Source organism: Oryctolagus cuniculus, chromosome 6 (genome assembly GCF_051225735.1).
Source record: "Oryctolagus cuniculus isolate XC-2025 breed Fujian yellow rabbit chromosome 6, ASM5122573v1, whole genome shotgun sequence".
Lineage (NCBI taxonomy): Eukaryota > Metazoa > Chordata > Mammalia > Lagomorpha > Leporidae > Oryctolagus > Oryctolagus cuniculus.
Window position 1 is genome coordinate 77,296,421 of NC_142872.1, and position 16,727 is coordinate 77,313,147.

The following is a 16,727-nucleotide window of genomic DNA, read 5'->3' on the forward strand; positions in this document are numbered from 1 at the left end:
TAATAGCATCTGGCACTTGTAACATTTTAATCCCTGAAATCTTTGGAGAACTGACAGGCAAATGAAACTGACAACCCTGGTTATTTCTCAGCATTTTCCTTTTGAGATATTTTGAGTTTTTTCCAGATTTAAGGTTTTTTAAATTTTTTTAGGGGGCATCTGGACAGGCAATTTCATTAAAAGATACAGACAATATTTTCTGAAAATTACCAGCAAAATTAAGCAACTGTTGTGCAGATGAACTAGATAACAATGAATTAGAAACAATCACTCAACTTCTGGTTGTGTGTTAAGGAGAGTGACGGGGGAGAGTGGGGTGGGATCAGGAACATACCGCATCCTGGCTTTTGGGCCACACGAAGTGACTCCAGGACAGCAATAGGGAGGTGACCACAATGCCTCAGTCCTGTAACTGTTTCCATGGTCGCATCCTGCGATCCAGCCTGGGACAAAGGACTGGCTTTGTCTCCTTGGAAGCGTCTGAGATGCTGATTGCCTCCACCAACCCTTGCCACACACACACTCTTCACTATTCTCTTTTTTCTGTGCTTTCTCACTTCTTTTTTCAGTATTCTGGTTTTTCAGTGATGTTCTGTTCTTTTCTTTCTGTTTTTCCTTTTCCTTTTTCTTCATTTTAGGGACATCCCTGCCCCCTTTGCAAGTCCATTCCTTAATTTCTGTAGGGTCAAAGCTAACAACTCTACCTTGTTGAGCTCAATTTTCTCCTTTCAAAAAACTGATGATGACCTAGCCTTGCTGGACTGCTGGAATCATGAGACACTATACAAATTTTCCTTATCTTTAATCTTAGGTTGTGTAGTATCTTTCTGATTCCTCCCCAAAGAGGACACTGAATTGAACATAATGACTGCCAAGGCTCACATATCTCATTTTCTAAGATTCAGAAAAGGATATGAAAGACACCCAGGGAGTGGATTGCCTTGGCATGGATGAGGATACAAAGAACAAGGGTGAGAAACAGTACTGGATAGTTACGGTGATCCAGATGCACTTTTGTGTGTGTCCCCATCAGCTCCAGATTCTGCAAGCAATGAATCTCCCTGTGCAGACAGCTGTGACAGGCAGCTTAAAAACACATTCTGCTAACTCAAACCCAGGGCAAGCGCATTAAGTCCAAGAACTCACATACTAGCTCCAAAGTCTCTGTCACTCTGAGTGACACTGGATTTTCACACAGCTTCACAGCTTCTCAATTCCAGATTTCCAGAATATTGAGGTTGAAAACTATAGCTGTAAAAGACTGTGCTGCCAGACTGAAGTAAGTCATTCTGAAAAAGCAAATCTAGTCTAAGGAAATCCATTTTTTCCCCATAAATTTTCTGGAAAATGAATCACTGCCAGATCTATAGGCATTAGATAAAAACATACTCCAGCTGAATCTCTAAAGTTGCCAAGATGAATCTAGATGTTTTTGGAATTAAGCAAAAAGCAAGACTGAAAAGTAAAGATGACATGTTTGTTTTGAGTCGTCATTTTCTGGTTCTCCAAGTGATGAGAAGCATGGCCATGGAGGCAACAGGAGGAATTCTTTCAGAATATAAAGGGTTTGATGCTGACACTGCTGCCGAGAGCTCAAAAGTCTAATCAATGTCAAACAACACAAGACACACTAAATGAAAGCAAGAACTTGCCTGGGGCAAACTTGCTTTGCAACTACTCAGGTTTGGATCCATATGCCAGATCCCGAGTATGAACAGAAAATTTCTGGTGAACATATCGAGCTTGGTTCACTTACAGCACAGTCACCTGGACAAGGACAGAAAGCCCAAGTGCTACTCTGCACTTGGCATTGAAATAGTCCTGGAAATTAGAACACACTGGGATTTGACCCTGCATGGTTTATGCAAAAGCAGGGATGCAGTTCAAGTTATGCTGCAAAGCAATATTCTTCATGGAACATAATGACTTTTATTCAACCCACATCCACAGATAAAAGCCTGGGGTTAGGCTTGCCTTTGGGATGCAGGTGCATATGCCATGATCCAACCAAAATCCAGATTGACAGTCTTGTGGATTGGTATGTTTCCCTTTTTTTTTTTTTTTTTTTTTTTTTTGACAAGCAGAGTTAGACAGTGAGAGAGAGAGACAGAGAGAAAGGTCTTGCTTCCGTTGGTTCACCCCCCAAATGGCCGCTACGGCCGGCACGCTACGCTGATCCAAAACCAGGAGCCAGGTGCTTCCTCCTGGTCTCCTATGTGGGTGCAGGGCCCAGGCACTTGGGCCATCCTCCACTGCCCTCCCAGGCCACAGCAGAGAGCTGGACTGGAAGAGGAGCAACCAGGACTAGAACCTGGCGCCCATATGGGATGCCGGCGCCGCAGGCAGAGGATTAACCAAGTGAGTGGCGCTGGCCCCTGGTTTCCCTTATTTCTAAAGCTAACTTGTTGAACTGAATGATCTCATTATGATTGTGCCTCCCATCAATTTGCCCATTCCCGGCTTGCTCCGTACTTCTATTTCAGACAAGTTGTGTAGAATGATCAATGAATGTGAACATTCAAAGATTTCTATACAAATAGACAGAAATTGGTGGTAGCTTCTGTTCTTTCCCATAAGTCTGAGATGGGAGGGGCACGGTGGAGGAGCAGGGAACAAACCTAGGCTTGTCAGTTCATGGTCATCCCTTAAAGTAAATGAGCTTCTTGTTCTTTGCAATGTCAGTTTTACACTTATTATAGTCAGACATGTATTATTTTAATAAATGGTTCTTGTAAAATCGTATTTTAATAGGTTAATTAAGGCTATCTCAAGACAACGGAGGTGAATTTTCAAAAGTAGAATTTGGTCTTTTGTAACAAACTATAGTAAGTGCTGGCAAGGATGTGGAGAAAGGGAGATCTTAAACACTGTTGCTGAAAATGTCAACTAGTGCAGTCACCATGGAAAACAGGATGGGATTTAAAACAAACAAACAAACAAACCAGAAATGGTACAGCAATCTCACTGCTAGGTATATATCCAAAACACATGAATGCATTGCATCAGAACTCCACCATGTTCATTGCAACATTGTTCACAATAGCCAAATATGGAATAATCCAAGGTGTCCATCATCAGATGAATGGATAAAGAAAATGTGGTTCTTAAACACACAGTGAAATACTCTTCTGCCATAGAAAACAATGAAATCCTGCCATTTGCAGCAAAATGGATGGAACTGGAAGACGTTATATTGATAAAGTAAGCTAGACACAGAAAGAAAAATACCTTATTTATGGAAGCTAGAATTTTTATAAAGGTTTCTCAATTTGAACACAGAATGTTGATTACTAGAAGCTAGGAAAGACAGGAGGGATGAGAGGTTTTAGGATTAAAAAAAAATTAGGACAAACAGGGTGCGGCTTATTAATTGTTACAGAGACACAAATATGAGGTGTTAGTAGGGGAAATGGGGTGAGAGTATACGAAAAAACACTAAAAAAATTAAAAGCAAGCAAAATAAAATGCACAAGGGCAATGGGGCAGAATCTAACCCCAAGCTACGTTCAGTGAATCCCATCATGCTTCCATGTGATGGTGGAGAATGGTAGCCACAGAGAGGCTATCTTGGATCCTGGAGGGTTTTCCAGGAAACCTCTTCTGACCACCCCATGCAGAGTTAGTCATGCTTTCCTGCACTCATTGTGTGCCTGCTTGTGCCACTCTGTCTCTTAGCACATCTGGTTACATCTGCCAGACAACACACACATGACCTAGTTGCACATGCCTGGCGAAAGCAAGTCCTCCTCATCGTGGCTTCTCCAGGACCTAGCTCACTCCCTGGTCTTGGAGATGCCGGCAACAGTGTCAGGAAGGAAGGAAGTGAGGGAGGAAGGAGGTAGGGAGGATGGTGGGGTTAGAGACAATCCAGTCCTGTGGCTAATACTGATTATGTGACACAGCATGTGGTAAAATCAAATTAGAATCCCCTACTCAAGGTCTCTGAACTTACAAAACTCAAAAGGATGGTGTACAGTTCCACAGCAAACGACTACTTTGGTTCTTCAGAAAAACATCAGCTGGCAAGCCCATCAACTTTCCTGACAAACAGCAAGCTAGGATCGCTTACTGTAATAACTGCCACCATACAGAGTGTAATCAATGGGGCTCTGACCATCAGTTCTTTTGAATGATACTAGGAGGCCACGGCTGATCAGGCCGAGGGAAGGAGTTCAGACTGTGGAGATGAGGTAAAATGGGTCCTGCACACTCACAGCATCTGCTTTTTGGGAGTGAATCCACCTCTGAGATAATCAAACACACACATATGTCTCCCTTACTATGGGATTGATGCAACTTCGACACGCAACATCCGTGATTCCATAACCCCAGCAAGGACTCCATGAGCAGGCAGGCTAACATAGTTCCTTTACGAAACCAAAGAAACTCGAAGATTCTTACTCATCTCCAAATTATGTCAAATTTCATCTTGGATCCCCTGGTTGAGAAAGAATCAGTGAACTGACATTTCAGTGTCAAGGGACACATGGCCCCTCATAGACTGCTCTTAGAAAGGGACACAGAATAGAATCTCTGGTGCCATGCAAACCTTTGCAGCCGTCATCATGATCAAATTCACTACAGAGACACATTGTTTTAGGCAAGTGTCAGGGGAAAGATGGATTTGTTTATAAATTTTGTCAGAAATTTAAAATTATCACTTTACCAAAGTCTAAAATAGAATTACAAGTTATGTAAACAGGAATGTGGAGAATAAATTAGGAGGAAAAGCTAGCAGATCTCTGAAATCATGCTCTGTCTTCAACTTAGTGATCGACATACAGAAACAATACCTCTTTCTCCTCCTCTGGCTTCCCATGAGCTTTGCTATAGTTGATAGGAGTGTCCCAGCCCTCTTGGTCACAGAGAGCCTGATAGAACGCTGCATTGACCAGAATGCTGCTGGTTTTGAATGGGGAAGAGGAAGGAGTTGGGATGGAAGTGTTAGAGGAAGTTAGGGGTGCAGCCTTGTCCAGGATTCGATTTTTTTTCATGCTTAAGTCCAATGTGCCATTTTCATCCACTTCTATCTCGGCTCCCTGGTATACAACAGGAAACAGAAAAACATTTAAGCAGTTTGCAGTTACAGCATAGCCATGTGGGGCTTTTAAAGGATCATTTGAAATGTAAGCTGTCACGGAAGTATATCTGCTTTTAAACCTAGCTTTCTGATTTGCACTCTAATGTCCAATTCTTAGGCAGACTTTTTTTTTTTTTTTTTTTTTTTTTTAAAGAACAGCCCCATTAGTGAGCTAGTGAGCTTCATGTTTCTGGGTTTAAACAAAGTAAGCTTAATACAAATAAGATGTTCCAAATACTAAATGTATTGGCTGAAACTGTTCTATATACATATATATATTTGAAGTTTAGCTGTAAATCTCCTTTGCTAGCTTACAGAATTATCACTCCCAATTCATCACTGAAAGCATTAACATTTGTGTTTATGAAAGGCACATATAACTTCCCAACCCCCCAAATCACAATATTAATCTAACATGAGAAATATGCAAACATGACCAGCTGGAAGAGAATCTTTATTGAAATATTAGATTAAGATGAAAGCAACATTTTACTCTCGGTTATTTGAACTGGAAAGGCTTTGCTAAATTGTGGAGGGGCAAGATGCTGCAAGTCATACTTCTCTCTGGTAGCAGATGACAGCATGACTGTTTAGGGTTTAAGTTCTATGGTGAAAATAAAGAACAAAGGTGTTTATGTGCCAGATAGTATGAGACATAAAGTTAATTCTACTTCATAGCATTCCTCTTTGGAATTCCTTGGTCCAAGTTTTTAGCTTAAATATATGTATATCTGCTGTGATCATGACCAGGCAATTGCTCTCAGCAGGTTGGAAGAACGTGCCTGCCATTTTCCCAAATGGGTCAAATAACACCTTTCTGGTCTCGTTATCATCTTCAAGCAAGTCACAATTCAGTTCTTGGCAATTTCTGAACTCTCTCCCTTTGGCTGGCAATGCAAGTTTTCTTTGATTATGTTAGCAAGATCCCCAACACCGGTGAAAACCGGTTACTTCCCAGGGGATTTATTTGAACTCCTCTTTATAATCACTTCGTCACCTCTCACGGATGCCAGTGTGTCCCAGGCTGCAGTGGCTGTGCTTGCTGCTTGTGCCTAATTTGGAAAACAAATACACCTCTTCTGTTTGCTTGTTTTACCTGCAAAGTTCATGTTTTCAATCTCCCAGTCTACCAAAAAGATAGGCTGTGTTATATTTGTGGGAGGTAAATACACTTCTAATATGTTGTACTAAGATGCTTTGGCCATATCTTTCTGTCCCTTTTTAGTAAATAGTTTAATCTCCTGTGATAGTTTTAAGCCCTGAATTTGACAGTACAGCTTATCCGGGATAATAACTTAGTAACCACAACATCTTATGCGCCATCTGTATAATATCAAATACGTTTTTATACCAGCATTAGTGAACCTTAGTTACAAAAATCCAAGATATTAACTATATCAGTGCCACATGCTCTTTCTCTCCCCAGGATCTCACAATGTGTTCTGCCAGAAGCACATCAAAACAATTTTTGGCTTCAGAGATGATATGTAACTATAGCAATGAAACAGAGCTATAGTAATCAAGTTTAATGGCCAACGTAAAGTAAAATGCTAAATATTGTAGTTGCTGACATTTTTTATACATATAAAAAAACTTGGGTTAAGACTGCACAACCAACATTCGCATAAAATTCCAGACCTCTGTGACAGATGGCTCAGGAAAAAGAAGGCACGTGACTGGGCTGCGGAGTTTTATAGTGTAAACCCCATAAATAGTGCAGATTCCATCTCTGCAAAAACACCAACTATTCCAAGACAACGCTCAGATATCTTTGAGTTTTTACAGAAAAAAAAAATTCTAAACGGTCAATTTTAAAGCATGAAAAGTGTTAGGAGTTGTACTGATTATACATCTCGAGTCATGATGGCTCGATTGAAAAAAAAAATCCCTCCTAATATTCAAAAGGGGCGCTTTCCTGCACCCTGCACGCCCCCGCCGGCTGGCTGCTCCGCGCACCTGACTTCGCAGGGAGGGGGCGGGCGGCCCGCCGGGGAGCGCGGTGCAGATGGCCTTTAAGTGAGCGCGCAGATGCATTCAACAATTACACACAGTAACCGAGAAGGGTCCCGCTCTGCCCATAGCCGGGGATCACACGTTTACAGCATGGGTTTTTATTCAGAGCAGTATCAATGGCATCACTTCTCTCTGCTCTCGGAAACTCTAAATGGCAGCAGAAAAAGGAAGGAGGGGTGGGAACTGCCGCCAACGCCGTGGGTTTCCTCCTGCCTCGCAAGCCTTCCTCCTCACCTCTCAACATTTTTATTCGTTCAAGTGCTATTTTAGACCCTTGAGTGTTTAAATTTAAATATCGAGGGTTTTTTTTTTTTTTTTTGAGTCTAGTTACTGGTTTAATTGCAACGGTACTTCCAATAGTTTGTGGAAAATGGGGTTGAAAGATGTTTCATTTGGTGCAAAAATATTTTGAAATCCATGCATAATTTTTTCATTTTCCATGAACTTTTTGTGGATCTCTAGTATACATGCATTTCAAAATTTTTCTGGCGCCAAAACAAACTTACCTTTTAATTTCATTATCCGCTACCTTTTGTTAAGTACCCTGTGCCATTTCAGTACTTTCCAACTTCAGAGAGACAACAAGTAGAGGTATTTCAGTCCCCTTTCGCGTTGCAGGTGCTACCTCACATTTATGTATTCATTAAGTTATTGAGAAAGCACCTAACATTTTCAAGACACTGTATCCTGGGGAAATGGAAATTGAAACATAGTTCACTCCTGCCTTCAAAGAGTTTATTTGATGGATATATAGAGCTATAGGAAATTTTTAGTGAAAAGTAATTTAGTAAATATATTATAAATTATTATTAAACTAAAAGTTAAAATGATTATGCCATACAATTCTTATCTGTGTAAGAAACAAGAAGTAACTTGGTTGTTCACGAATAAAGAAATGATTAACGAAATTATGCTACTTCCATTAAACAGCACGTTATGTGGTCAGTAAAATGGTAATTAGGAGGATTGTGTAGTGACATGGAAAATACTTATATAATTGAAAACAGAAAACAAACTGACATTCTTGCTGTGTTTACATCTAGAGAAAAGAGAAATGTATTTTCTGAAGAACAAATGGGTCAACACAAAACTGTCACTTGTATTTCGAGGATAGTCTGGCTTCTGGCTATTTTTCTCCATTATTTCCTGGCAAACATTGATATTATGTTGATCTAATCATCAAAGGTGCTGATGTATTCAAAGATGGTGATAGACTAGGAACAAAAGTATGAGTTTTGCCTTAAATGTCCTCATTGTGAGAATTATTAATTTTGAAAGCCTTGATAAAATGTGGCAGCATTGTGCCTCATAGGTGGCCAGCCTGCATGGATCCAGGGTGGATTGACTGAGGAGTGTGAAACTCAGTATTCTCTGTTTAGGTTTCTGCTGCAATGGGCTCCTCACTTTCATCTCACAACTCTTGTTCTCACTTCTCGATATTTTGTCTGGGGAGTCTCTCTTCTGAGCTGAAAGTGATCTTAAGTATGTTGTCAAGGAAGACACGGAATTAATAAACAAATGAAAGGAAAATGTCTTTCTAGATGGTAATTGATTATGAAGAGTATGAAGATGTAACATTTGTGAAATATGAGTATACTGGTGGCTAACATGACATTTATAACCACTTCACCCAAATCTTCTGCGATGTGGAATCAAGGGTGAAAACTCTGGGTAGGCTGGCAGTCTATGGCCCCCATAAAATCTTTAAGAAGAGAGTAAGTCAGATAGGCAAGAAATCAAATTTCAGTTTCACAGATACAGATGTCCAACTCAGAGAAAATCACTTAATATCTCTGCACTACTATTTCTTCATCTGCAAACTGGGATAATATCTGTCTGACAGTTTCTAGAAGGATTACAAAGGATTATTATGGACCAAATGCTTACTCATAGTGTCTGGTGCATAGTAGGTGCTCTATAAATGCCAACTAAACACAATAATCATTCAAATGGATTTCCAAATACCAAAACAGACATATTCCTAGGGTACTGTAAGCAGGGATAAATATCTCACTGTTAAGTATCCAGTTGTCCCACAGCTACAAGACAGTTCCTTATGATCCCTGACACCAGACCCTGGAAACACTTCCCTTACGATGCCTGGTCTGATCTGTCCTGATGCTAAAGTTACTGGCCAAGGCTGCTCCTGGATTCTAACAAGGGCCACCAGGCTACTCTTGGTGTCAGGCAGCAAGAATGGTGATGCAACATCTTGGTGTTTCTAGGCCTTGTTTAAGCACAAAACAGACTTTGAACTTTAAACATTTCAAGTAAGTGTCAATTTTTGTTTTCTTTTAAGGCACACTGTGCATATGTCATTTTGTCTAAACAGGTGGGGAAAACACCAAAACAAACAACAGAACATTTGGCAAGCAGTGGCGATGAGGATAAAGATAGACTGAGAAGCCTGTTCCTACCTCCGCTCATCATGGTGGGAGGAAAAGTGGGGAGCGTGATGGCCCGGTACTGGCACAGCTCTCCAGGGTACTGGAGGAAAGTGCTCAGCCCACAGCTCTCAGGGGGCAGCCAGGCTGCTCGCTCCCTGCCCACTGCCCATTTGTACCCTGTGCTGTGCTCCTGTCAGGACTGACAGTGGCCTGATGAGAGGGGAGGGGTTTGGAGCAGGGCCCATTTCCGTTTGACAACTTCTATTAATTCCAAATTAAAATGAAGGACATCATTTACCACGGTACTTCAAACAGTTTTTGGAAAATGGAGTCAGGTTCTTTGAAATCCGTGCAGACCTGGTGTCTTCAAAAGCTTCATGAAAAATGTGTATTAGCAAAAAGCTATGCATGGATTTCAAAATATTTTTTATACCAAAATAAGCATCTTTCAATTCCATTTTCCACAAACTTATTAAAGTACCCTTGTACATTTCAGAACCAGAAAACGTACTAGAAATAAAAAAGAGGTAATAGTTTAGATAAATTAACCATTATGATGCCTGCTAAGTATTCATGGTACCAATTGCTTTCTCTGGACTCCATTCCTCAACTACTAGAAACTTAAAACACTTACAGGTGGTTCTGGCAGGACCAACATGCTATGTATATACGAGAATGTATTTTAACAAGCACACAATTCCCTTTAAAATTTTCTGCTTTCAAGAGCTAAGAGGCTCTGGTTTGGGCAGTGATTGACAAAGTCAGACAAGCTCTGATGGCCTCCATAAGGACTTGCACCTGCCACGTGGTGGATACTGGGTGAGTAAATGGACAATAATGTACACACGTAACCAGGCTGTGGTTGGGAGGGGGCAGATTGTTGAAGTTCTCTAATGTACACAGCTGACATTTTGGGAAGAGAAGAACTTTCTGGAATATCCTTATCATTGTTCATTATTTTTAGAGTGTATAAGAACTCAAGTTTTATTAACCCTCTGAAAATCACCTCGCTCCCATGATCATCCAGAAAGAAGCAGTTTTGCAAGGCACTAATTCAGATCTCCTAGTAAACTTAAGTCAGTCATGAGCTTGCAGGGAAAAAGATCTACATCAGTGCCTCCCCACAACAAGTGGCATGAAGGCAAGGTCAAGGTGAGAAGTGCTTTGGCCTGATTTTAAAAAGGCTGTGCCCAGGGTAATAGTTTGATCTCTAATTTGTTCTCCTACTGGATGCTTCAAGGAACTCAAGAGATACTCATTGCATAAAAGAAAGGACTGGATAGAAGCAGAAGGAAAATGAGAATTCATCCCTTATTCAAGTTCTGATCAAACTCACTACAAAGTCACTAGTGTCTGTCTTGTCAAACCCAGCTTTCTACCTGGAGAGATGCAAGGCAGGTACAGCTCCCAGAGGGTCACTTCTTGTTCTTGGTTTTGAAAGCTCCTTGAAGGCACAGTCTGTGACTGAATGGACCCTGTGGCTGGGGCAGTCTGGCACTGAGAAATCTTGTGGTTGGTACAGTTGAGTTCATGTGCCAGGATGTCTTTCATACATCAAGAGTGCCCTGCTATAAAGGTCTGTAGCAAAGAGAAGCTGTATTTTTCTACAGCCTTAATTCTAAATGAGAAACACAAGAGATCTACTGGTTTGAGCTATCAGAAATTAATATACTGACAACCTGCCATGGAGGGAAATGAAATCATAGTGGAAAGAGAATCCAGTGAGCATGCAGTGTGGAGAGGAAAGCTATTTACACTGAATGACACATGAAAGGCACAAAGCAAGTGCAACACTGGCAATGGAAAAGGGCCCACATGGGGCAGGGGTTGATCAGAGGACATTTTATGAGGTTAATTACCTTGGTCTTTCTTTTCTTTTTGGTAAAATAAATATTTTTGTTGATGTAGGAATTTATGAGATTCTATTCTATGTTTAAGAAATAGAATCCAACCAGGACAGAATTCTACACATTTTTATAGTTGTGTGCAAACTGTGCATATTGGCAAAGAATTCCACACTAAGTAACATTGTAGGGTGCCATTTTTGTCCTATTTTATCACTGCTTTGTTAACAGACAGCGTTCATGGGAAAATAGTTTTAAAAACACCCACACCCACTCCGTTCAAAAGTCTGTGGGCCCTTTCTGTCTGTCCCATCCTCAGCATCACATCAATTGCTTGGCTTCTGTTGGAAGGTCTTGGTTGGCATAAGGAAGCTGAGGACTGTGGTGGGGTTCCTGTCACCTGGGCTTGCCTGGTCTGCTCCACAGAGCAGCTAGAGAAAGAATGTTCTCCGTAGGAGAGGGAAAATACATCCTGAAAATTGATTATTGAATTTTTGGAATATGCCAACTGAACTGAGTCACTTCACTGCATTCCAAATATGTTTTTAACAGAGAAGAGCATATGAGGGAGAGTCTCCAAAAAGTTCACGGAAATGTGTATTATGAAAGAAGCATGCCTGGGTTTCAAGTTTTTTTTGCACCCAAATAGACATTTTTTAATTCCATTTTCTCTGAACTTCTTTGAATTACCCTTGTATATTGATTATTTTAGCCATCATTGTTCCATTGTTTGACATCAACAATTTCATAGAACACGGAGAAATTTTAAGGATTAATCTGAAAAGCAGAATTTTGAGAAGGAGAAAAATATTTGTTTGCTCAGATGTTACTCCAATAATTTAAGTAATATTGATAAGTACAATCCTAGTACTTTTATTTCCTTAGGGAAGCCTAAACAATCAAGTCACAAAACACTTTAAAAAGGAAGATTTTTTGAGTACTTCTCCAACTAGATGCATGATAAAGAGAAATTTATTCAGGTTTTAAAAACTGAATTTTCAAAATAAATGGAAAATATTTCTTTGTAAAAATAAAATAAAAATAAAAAAGGGAGATAAAGGGAGAGAGGCAACAAGGGAGAGAAGGTAGGGTGAGAAGTATTGCATTCTTAAAACTGTTTATGTGAAATGCATGAAATTTTCTCTTTATATAAAAAATTTAATAAGAAAGAATTTTTAAATAACTAAAGTTGCATTTAAAATTTCCCCACATCATTCATCTGTGTAAATAATTTGTGACTCTGATTCCCTTGAATTTGGATCGCTTGATACTTTCTTTATATTTTCGGAGGATGTGTTTTTCTTTGTTGAAGAACCTCATTTGTTTAAAAATTGTTTTTGAGTGGTTTTTGGCTACCAACTCTTCCTGGGGTTTACTTGGCTCAGTTTCGTCCAGAAGCTAATTCTGATTCTCCTGTCAAATGCTCAGTGGCACTGTTACCTGCACTCCTGAAGGCCTGGCACAGGCCAGGCAAGCAGCTGACCACACCAGGGTGGGCTGCACTTAAAGGGAGGGGAGTGGGGTATGGGTCTTAGTTGCTTAGTTGCTTAGTTCCAGGGTCAGAGTTCAACCCCAGGACTTTTCCATCTAAAACAAGGGTAAAATCTCTTCTAAGAGAAGTCTAGACATCTTATTTCAGCCGACATCAGCCACTGGATAGAGAACCAGGAGTCACTGGCTCCAGTTGAGTCTGGGCACGGATGTCTGGGCGGTTATTGTGGTGACCTCTGTGGATCACTGTGGTTCTCCCATGGCAAGGCATTAGCTGTGAAAAGGCAAAGCATGGAGGAAATCTGATTTTATGTTTTCATCAGGGTTACTATAAAAGCGAGATGTCTACTTCTCATTGTAAGATGGACAGGAGGGGTTATTGGAGAAACAAAATTCATTCTGTGGCCTTCCAGGCTGTGGCATTTTTTTGTCAATGTCACAGACTTGAATGCCATGGCTTCTCAGACCTACCTGCGCCATCTCTGACTGAGGAATCATACCTGGATTTCCTTTGCACCCTATGAGACTGTCACAGCAACTCAGACCGTCTTAATTCACGCATGTTGTCAACACGGGCCATAATAAATCCCAAGGATCAGCCTTGCCCCTGTTCTACCTGTTACTGTGTAACCAAACCTGTCTGAACATTTTTGGTTTGCAGAGGAAGAGGGGTGGGAGTGTCGGTGGGAGGGCGGGTACAGTGGGGAGAAACACTCTATTCCTAAAGTTGTATTTATGAAACGCATGAAGTTTGTATTCCTTAAATAAAAGGTTTCTGGGGAAGAAAAACAACAAACAGACTTCCCCTGCTCATATGTATTCTAAACAGCGGTGCTTTTTCACTCATGGGCCGGACTCCTGGTAACAAAGTGTGTAAATTCTCCCAACCACCGGTCTCCATCACTCACAGCTCCCCAAACTTTGGTATGCCACTTTCAGGAAGCTTCCCCAGTCCAGACCTGCGCTTGCTCGCTCTGCTCTGAACCCACCCTCTGCCCATCCCTGTCCTGCGCCTCTCCCTGGGGCAGAGAGGGCGGAGTTCCAGGGGTGGGGGAGCGAGTGGTGATTGTGGTTAGGAACATGAAAGGCAGTTTATCCTCACGGTTCAGTCGCTGGCCCACCCTCCGGGCTCTTGGCCGGGCCTACCTTGGCATGCAGGCTGTGTGGTTTGTTGGAGAGGATGTCTGCGGCTTCCCTGCAGCGGGTGGAAAGGTTCAGGATGGCAGCAGCTGCTGCTATGTGGGTGTCTTCACTACATTGACCGTAGCTATAAGAGCTGGCACGGCTCGGGCTCTGTGTGTGGGCGCCTGCACTAGGCAGTCGATTAGGAAATTTCACTGGATTTGAAAAATGCTTTGCTGTTGAAGAGAGATTTGATTAGCAATTGCATGTATGAGGTTGCAGTCATTAAACAGACTTGTTTTGTTAACTATAGAACTTCTTACATTAAAATAGGTGAAGAATATGGTGCACTCCATTATCTGTTGGTCCCTTAAATGAAGGTTATTCAGAAGGGTTTTCACACAGGCTCACGGGTCAGACAATGCGATTGCTGGGAGACAAGGACTATTCTCTCGATATTTTTTAATGTATACCCTTCTTATGACAAGAACTACATAACGAATGCTATGGCGCAGGTGCACTGGCAACATTTGTGGCAAAAATTGTGAATTAAGATACACATCAGAAAAAAACCAGCAGGGACTTCAGGGAGCTTAAGGCATTGATATCTGAAAACGTGTAATTCTAGTAGGGGAAAAAATGTATCCTTTCAATATTTGTTTTCACAGTAGCCACTTATTCTATATATTTAGGTGTGTAATTGTATTTTTCTTATTTCATAGAAAGGTCTGTTTGGGGCTTTCACTCATAGAAGTTGTTTTCCTCCAACCTGATGGAACTAAATAGGTGGTGGAGTCCTCAGTGAGCTGGCATTCGCATAGTCAGGAGGTTGGAGACAGAGCACAGGCAGGAAATGCTCTCAAGGTGAACAGAAAGGCAATTTAGTTATCAAGGCTGAGTTTGCCTTTTCATTTCTGTTGTGGGTACCAAAGCATTACAGGGAGAGAGAATTAAGCAGATTTGGGCTGTATGTAGACATCACTCAAGGTTATGGGAGAAACACCCAAAATTTAATTACGGGCTAATCACAAAGCATTTGGCTTTTTGCTTTGATTATGTATTTCTTATTTTAAACATTTCATTGTTATCTTTCATAAAACAAAAATTTAAAATATTACCAAATGTTGTCCTAACAACTCTAGGATATAAAAATGTCTCTTAATGTTTTGCAGATTTTAAATCGATATCCCTACTCTGTGAGTATACAGAATGCTCTTAAACTTCACCCAATAAACATTATGTGTATATATATAAAAAGATATATATATATACACACAGCTATATGAAATGGTATAGGTAGATAGATATAAATTGTATGGATGTATATTCTTTTTCTGAATCTGTCAATGGTTATTTGTGATAACTGGTATTAGTTTTAGCAAGAATGTCTTTGAAGCATAATAAATTTCTTAGTGATAGGTAAACACCTTTCAAGTCAGTGTATCCACTGCTGCATTTTACACAGCAGGTGTTGTCTGAAAGTGTTGGTCAAACAGGCCAGATGGAAGTAAATATTCTGCATTCTAGGTTGCCTGGTGTAAGATCGCAGATTCCATGGATTTGTGGAACAAGGCAAAAAGTCATGGTGTATGAAGGACTTGGACAAGAGTTATTAGCTTCTTCCTTAACGGAGGTTAAGCCTCTGTAATACAGGAATCACTTCTGTGCCTGTTCCCAACAATTACTTTCTGCCCTTTCTTCACAATGTTTAAGGGCTCTAAACAAGTTGAAAAAATGAGCTGGTAAAACACCAGATTTGTATGTTATGCCATCATTGAGTTATGGTCTTCTATCCAGATGTATCAGCATTAAAGAGTATTCATCCATTTTAAACTTCTCTATACTAATTCTTAAATTTGTGAGTATACATCTCCATAGCCACACCTTTTTTTTCCTGAATTATGAGTTTTTTCTTAGGCTGTTCCCCAATCTTCAGTCTGAATCTTTTATTGATTTAAATCTTTTAAATAATATTTCAATATTTTATCTGTTAGATTTTCATAATTTCAATAATAATGAAAAGTATCGTATTACAGCTACCACATTTTCCATAAACTAATCCCAATTCCAGCTAAACATGCATTAAACATTTCTTTATAATTACTGTATTTAGATTGAATAGTGGCAGTGTACAGTAGAATAATTAATCCATTAACTATTTACCATAATCCTGAGTATAAAACTATATCATTTTATAAAATCTTATCTAACACTTTTATATAACTTTAGAATAAAATCAGTAACATCTGTCACCCGACTATTATTTCTTTATTGTGTTTCACTATACAATATATTTTTGCTTCTGCCAGTTCTAAGTAGTCTGCTATATATGTGAGTACTTCAAAAAGTTCATGGAAAAATGGAATTAAAAGGTAAGTTTAATTTGGTGAAAAAAAAAAACCCATGCATAGTTTTTTAATAACATACATTTTACATGAACTGTTTGAAGTTGCCTTGTATTTTAGTACACTCCTCCCCCATCATACACACACATAAACATACACATACACAAGATGCATTTTGGAGGGAGGAAGTAATAGAACTCAAAGCTTACATTCAGAAAATGGTGGTGTTTTGCATCCTTGCCCTGTTGGCACAAGGGGTCGTTTACCAAAAACTTGTGCATCAAAACTAGCATAATCAAATGGGACTTTTCCAAACTTGTCTTGTTCTTTTGACACCGTGGCTCTGGGAGAGGTGATGGCTTGTGATCGGAAATTGAATTCAATTTGCTTCACCAAGCTTGTCCTGGACAGAAAAGGAAAGTCGTTCAAAAGATGTACAGTGAAA

At 40.2% G+C, this 16,727-nt stretch overlaps 1 protein-coding gene across 2 annotated transcripts in view; it reads right to left on the bottom strand.

Moving 5' to 3' along the window:
- The window catches only part of ST18 (ST18 C2H2C-type zinc finger transcription factor), a 159,863-nt gene that overhangs the window by 39,810 nt on the left and 103,326 nt on the right, over positions 1–16,727 (bottom strand). Inside the window, exons 14-16 of one of the 2 annotated variants that reach the window (XM_017341297.4) lie at positions 16,492–16,685; positions 13,962–14,173; positions 4,794–5,039 (exon numbers count right to left, since the gene is read on the bottom strand). In XM_017341297.4, the coding sequence (XP_017196786.3) occupies positions 4,794–5,039; positions 13,962–14,173; positions 16,492–16,685 (652 nt within the window). The remainder of the gene's footprint in view (positions 1–4,793; positions 5,040–13,961; positions 14,174–16,491; positions 16,686–16,727) is intronic. The other variant, XM_017341299.4, reaches the window with a different exon arrangement.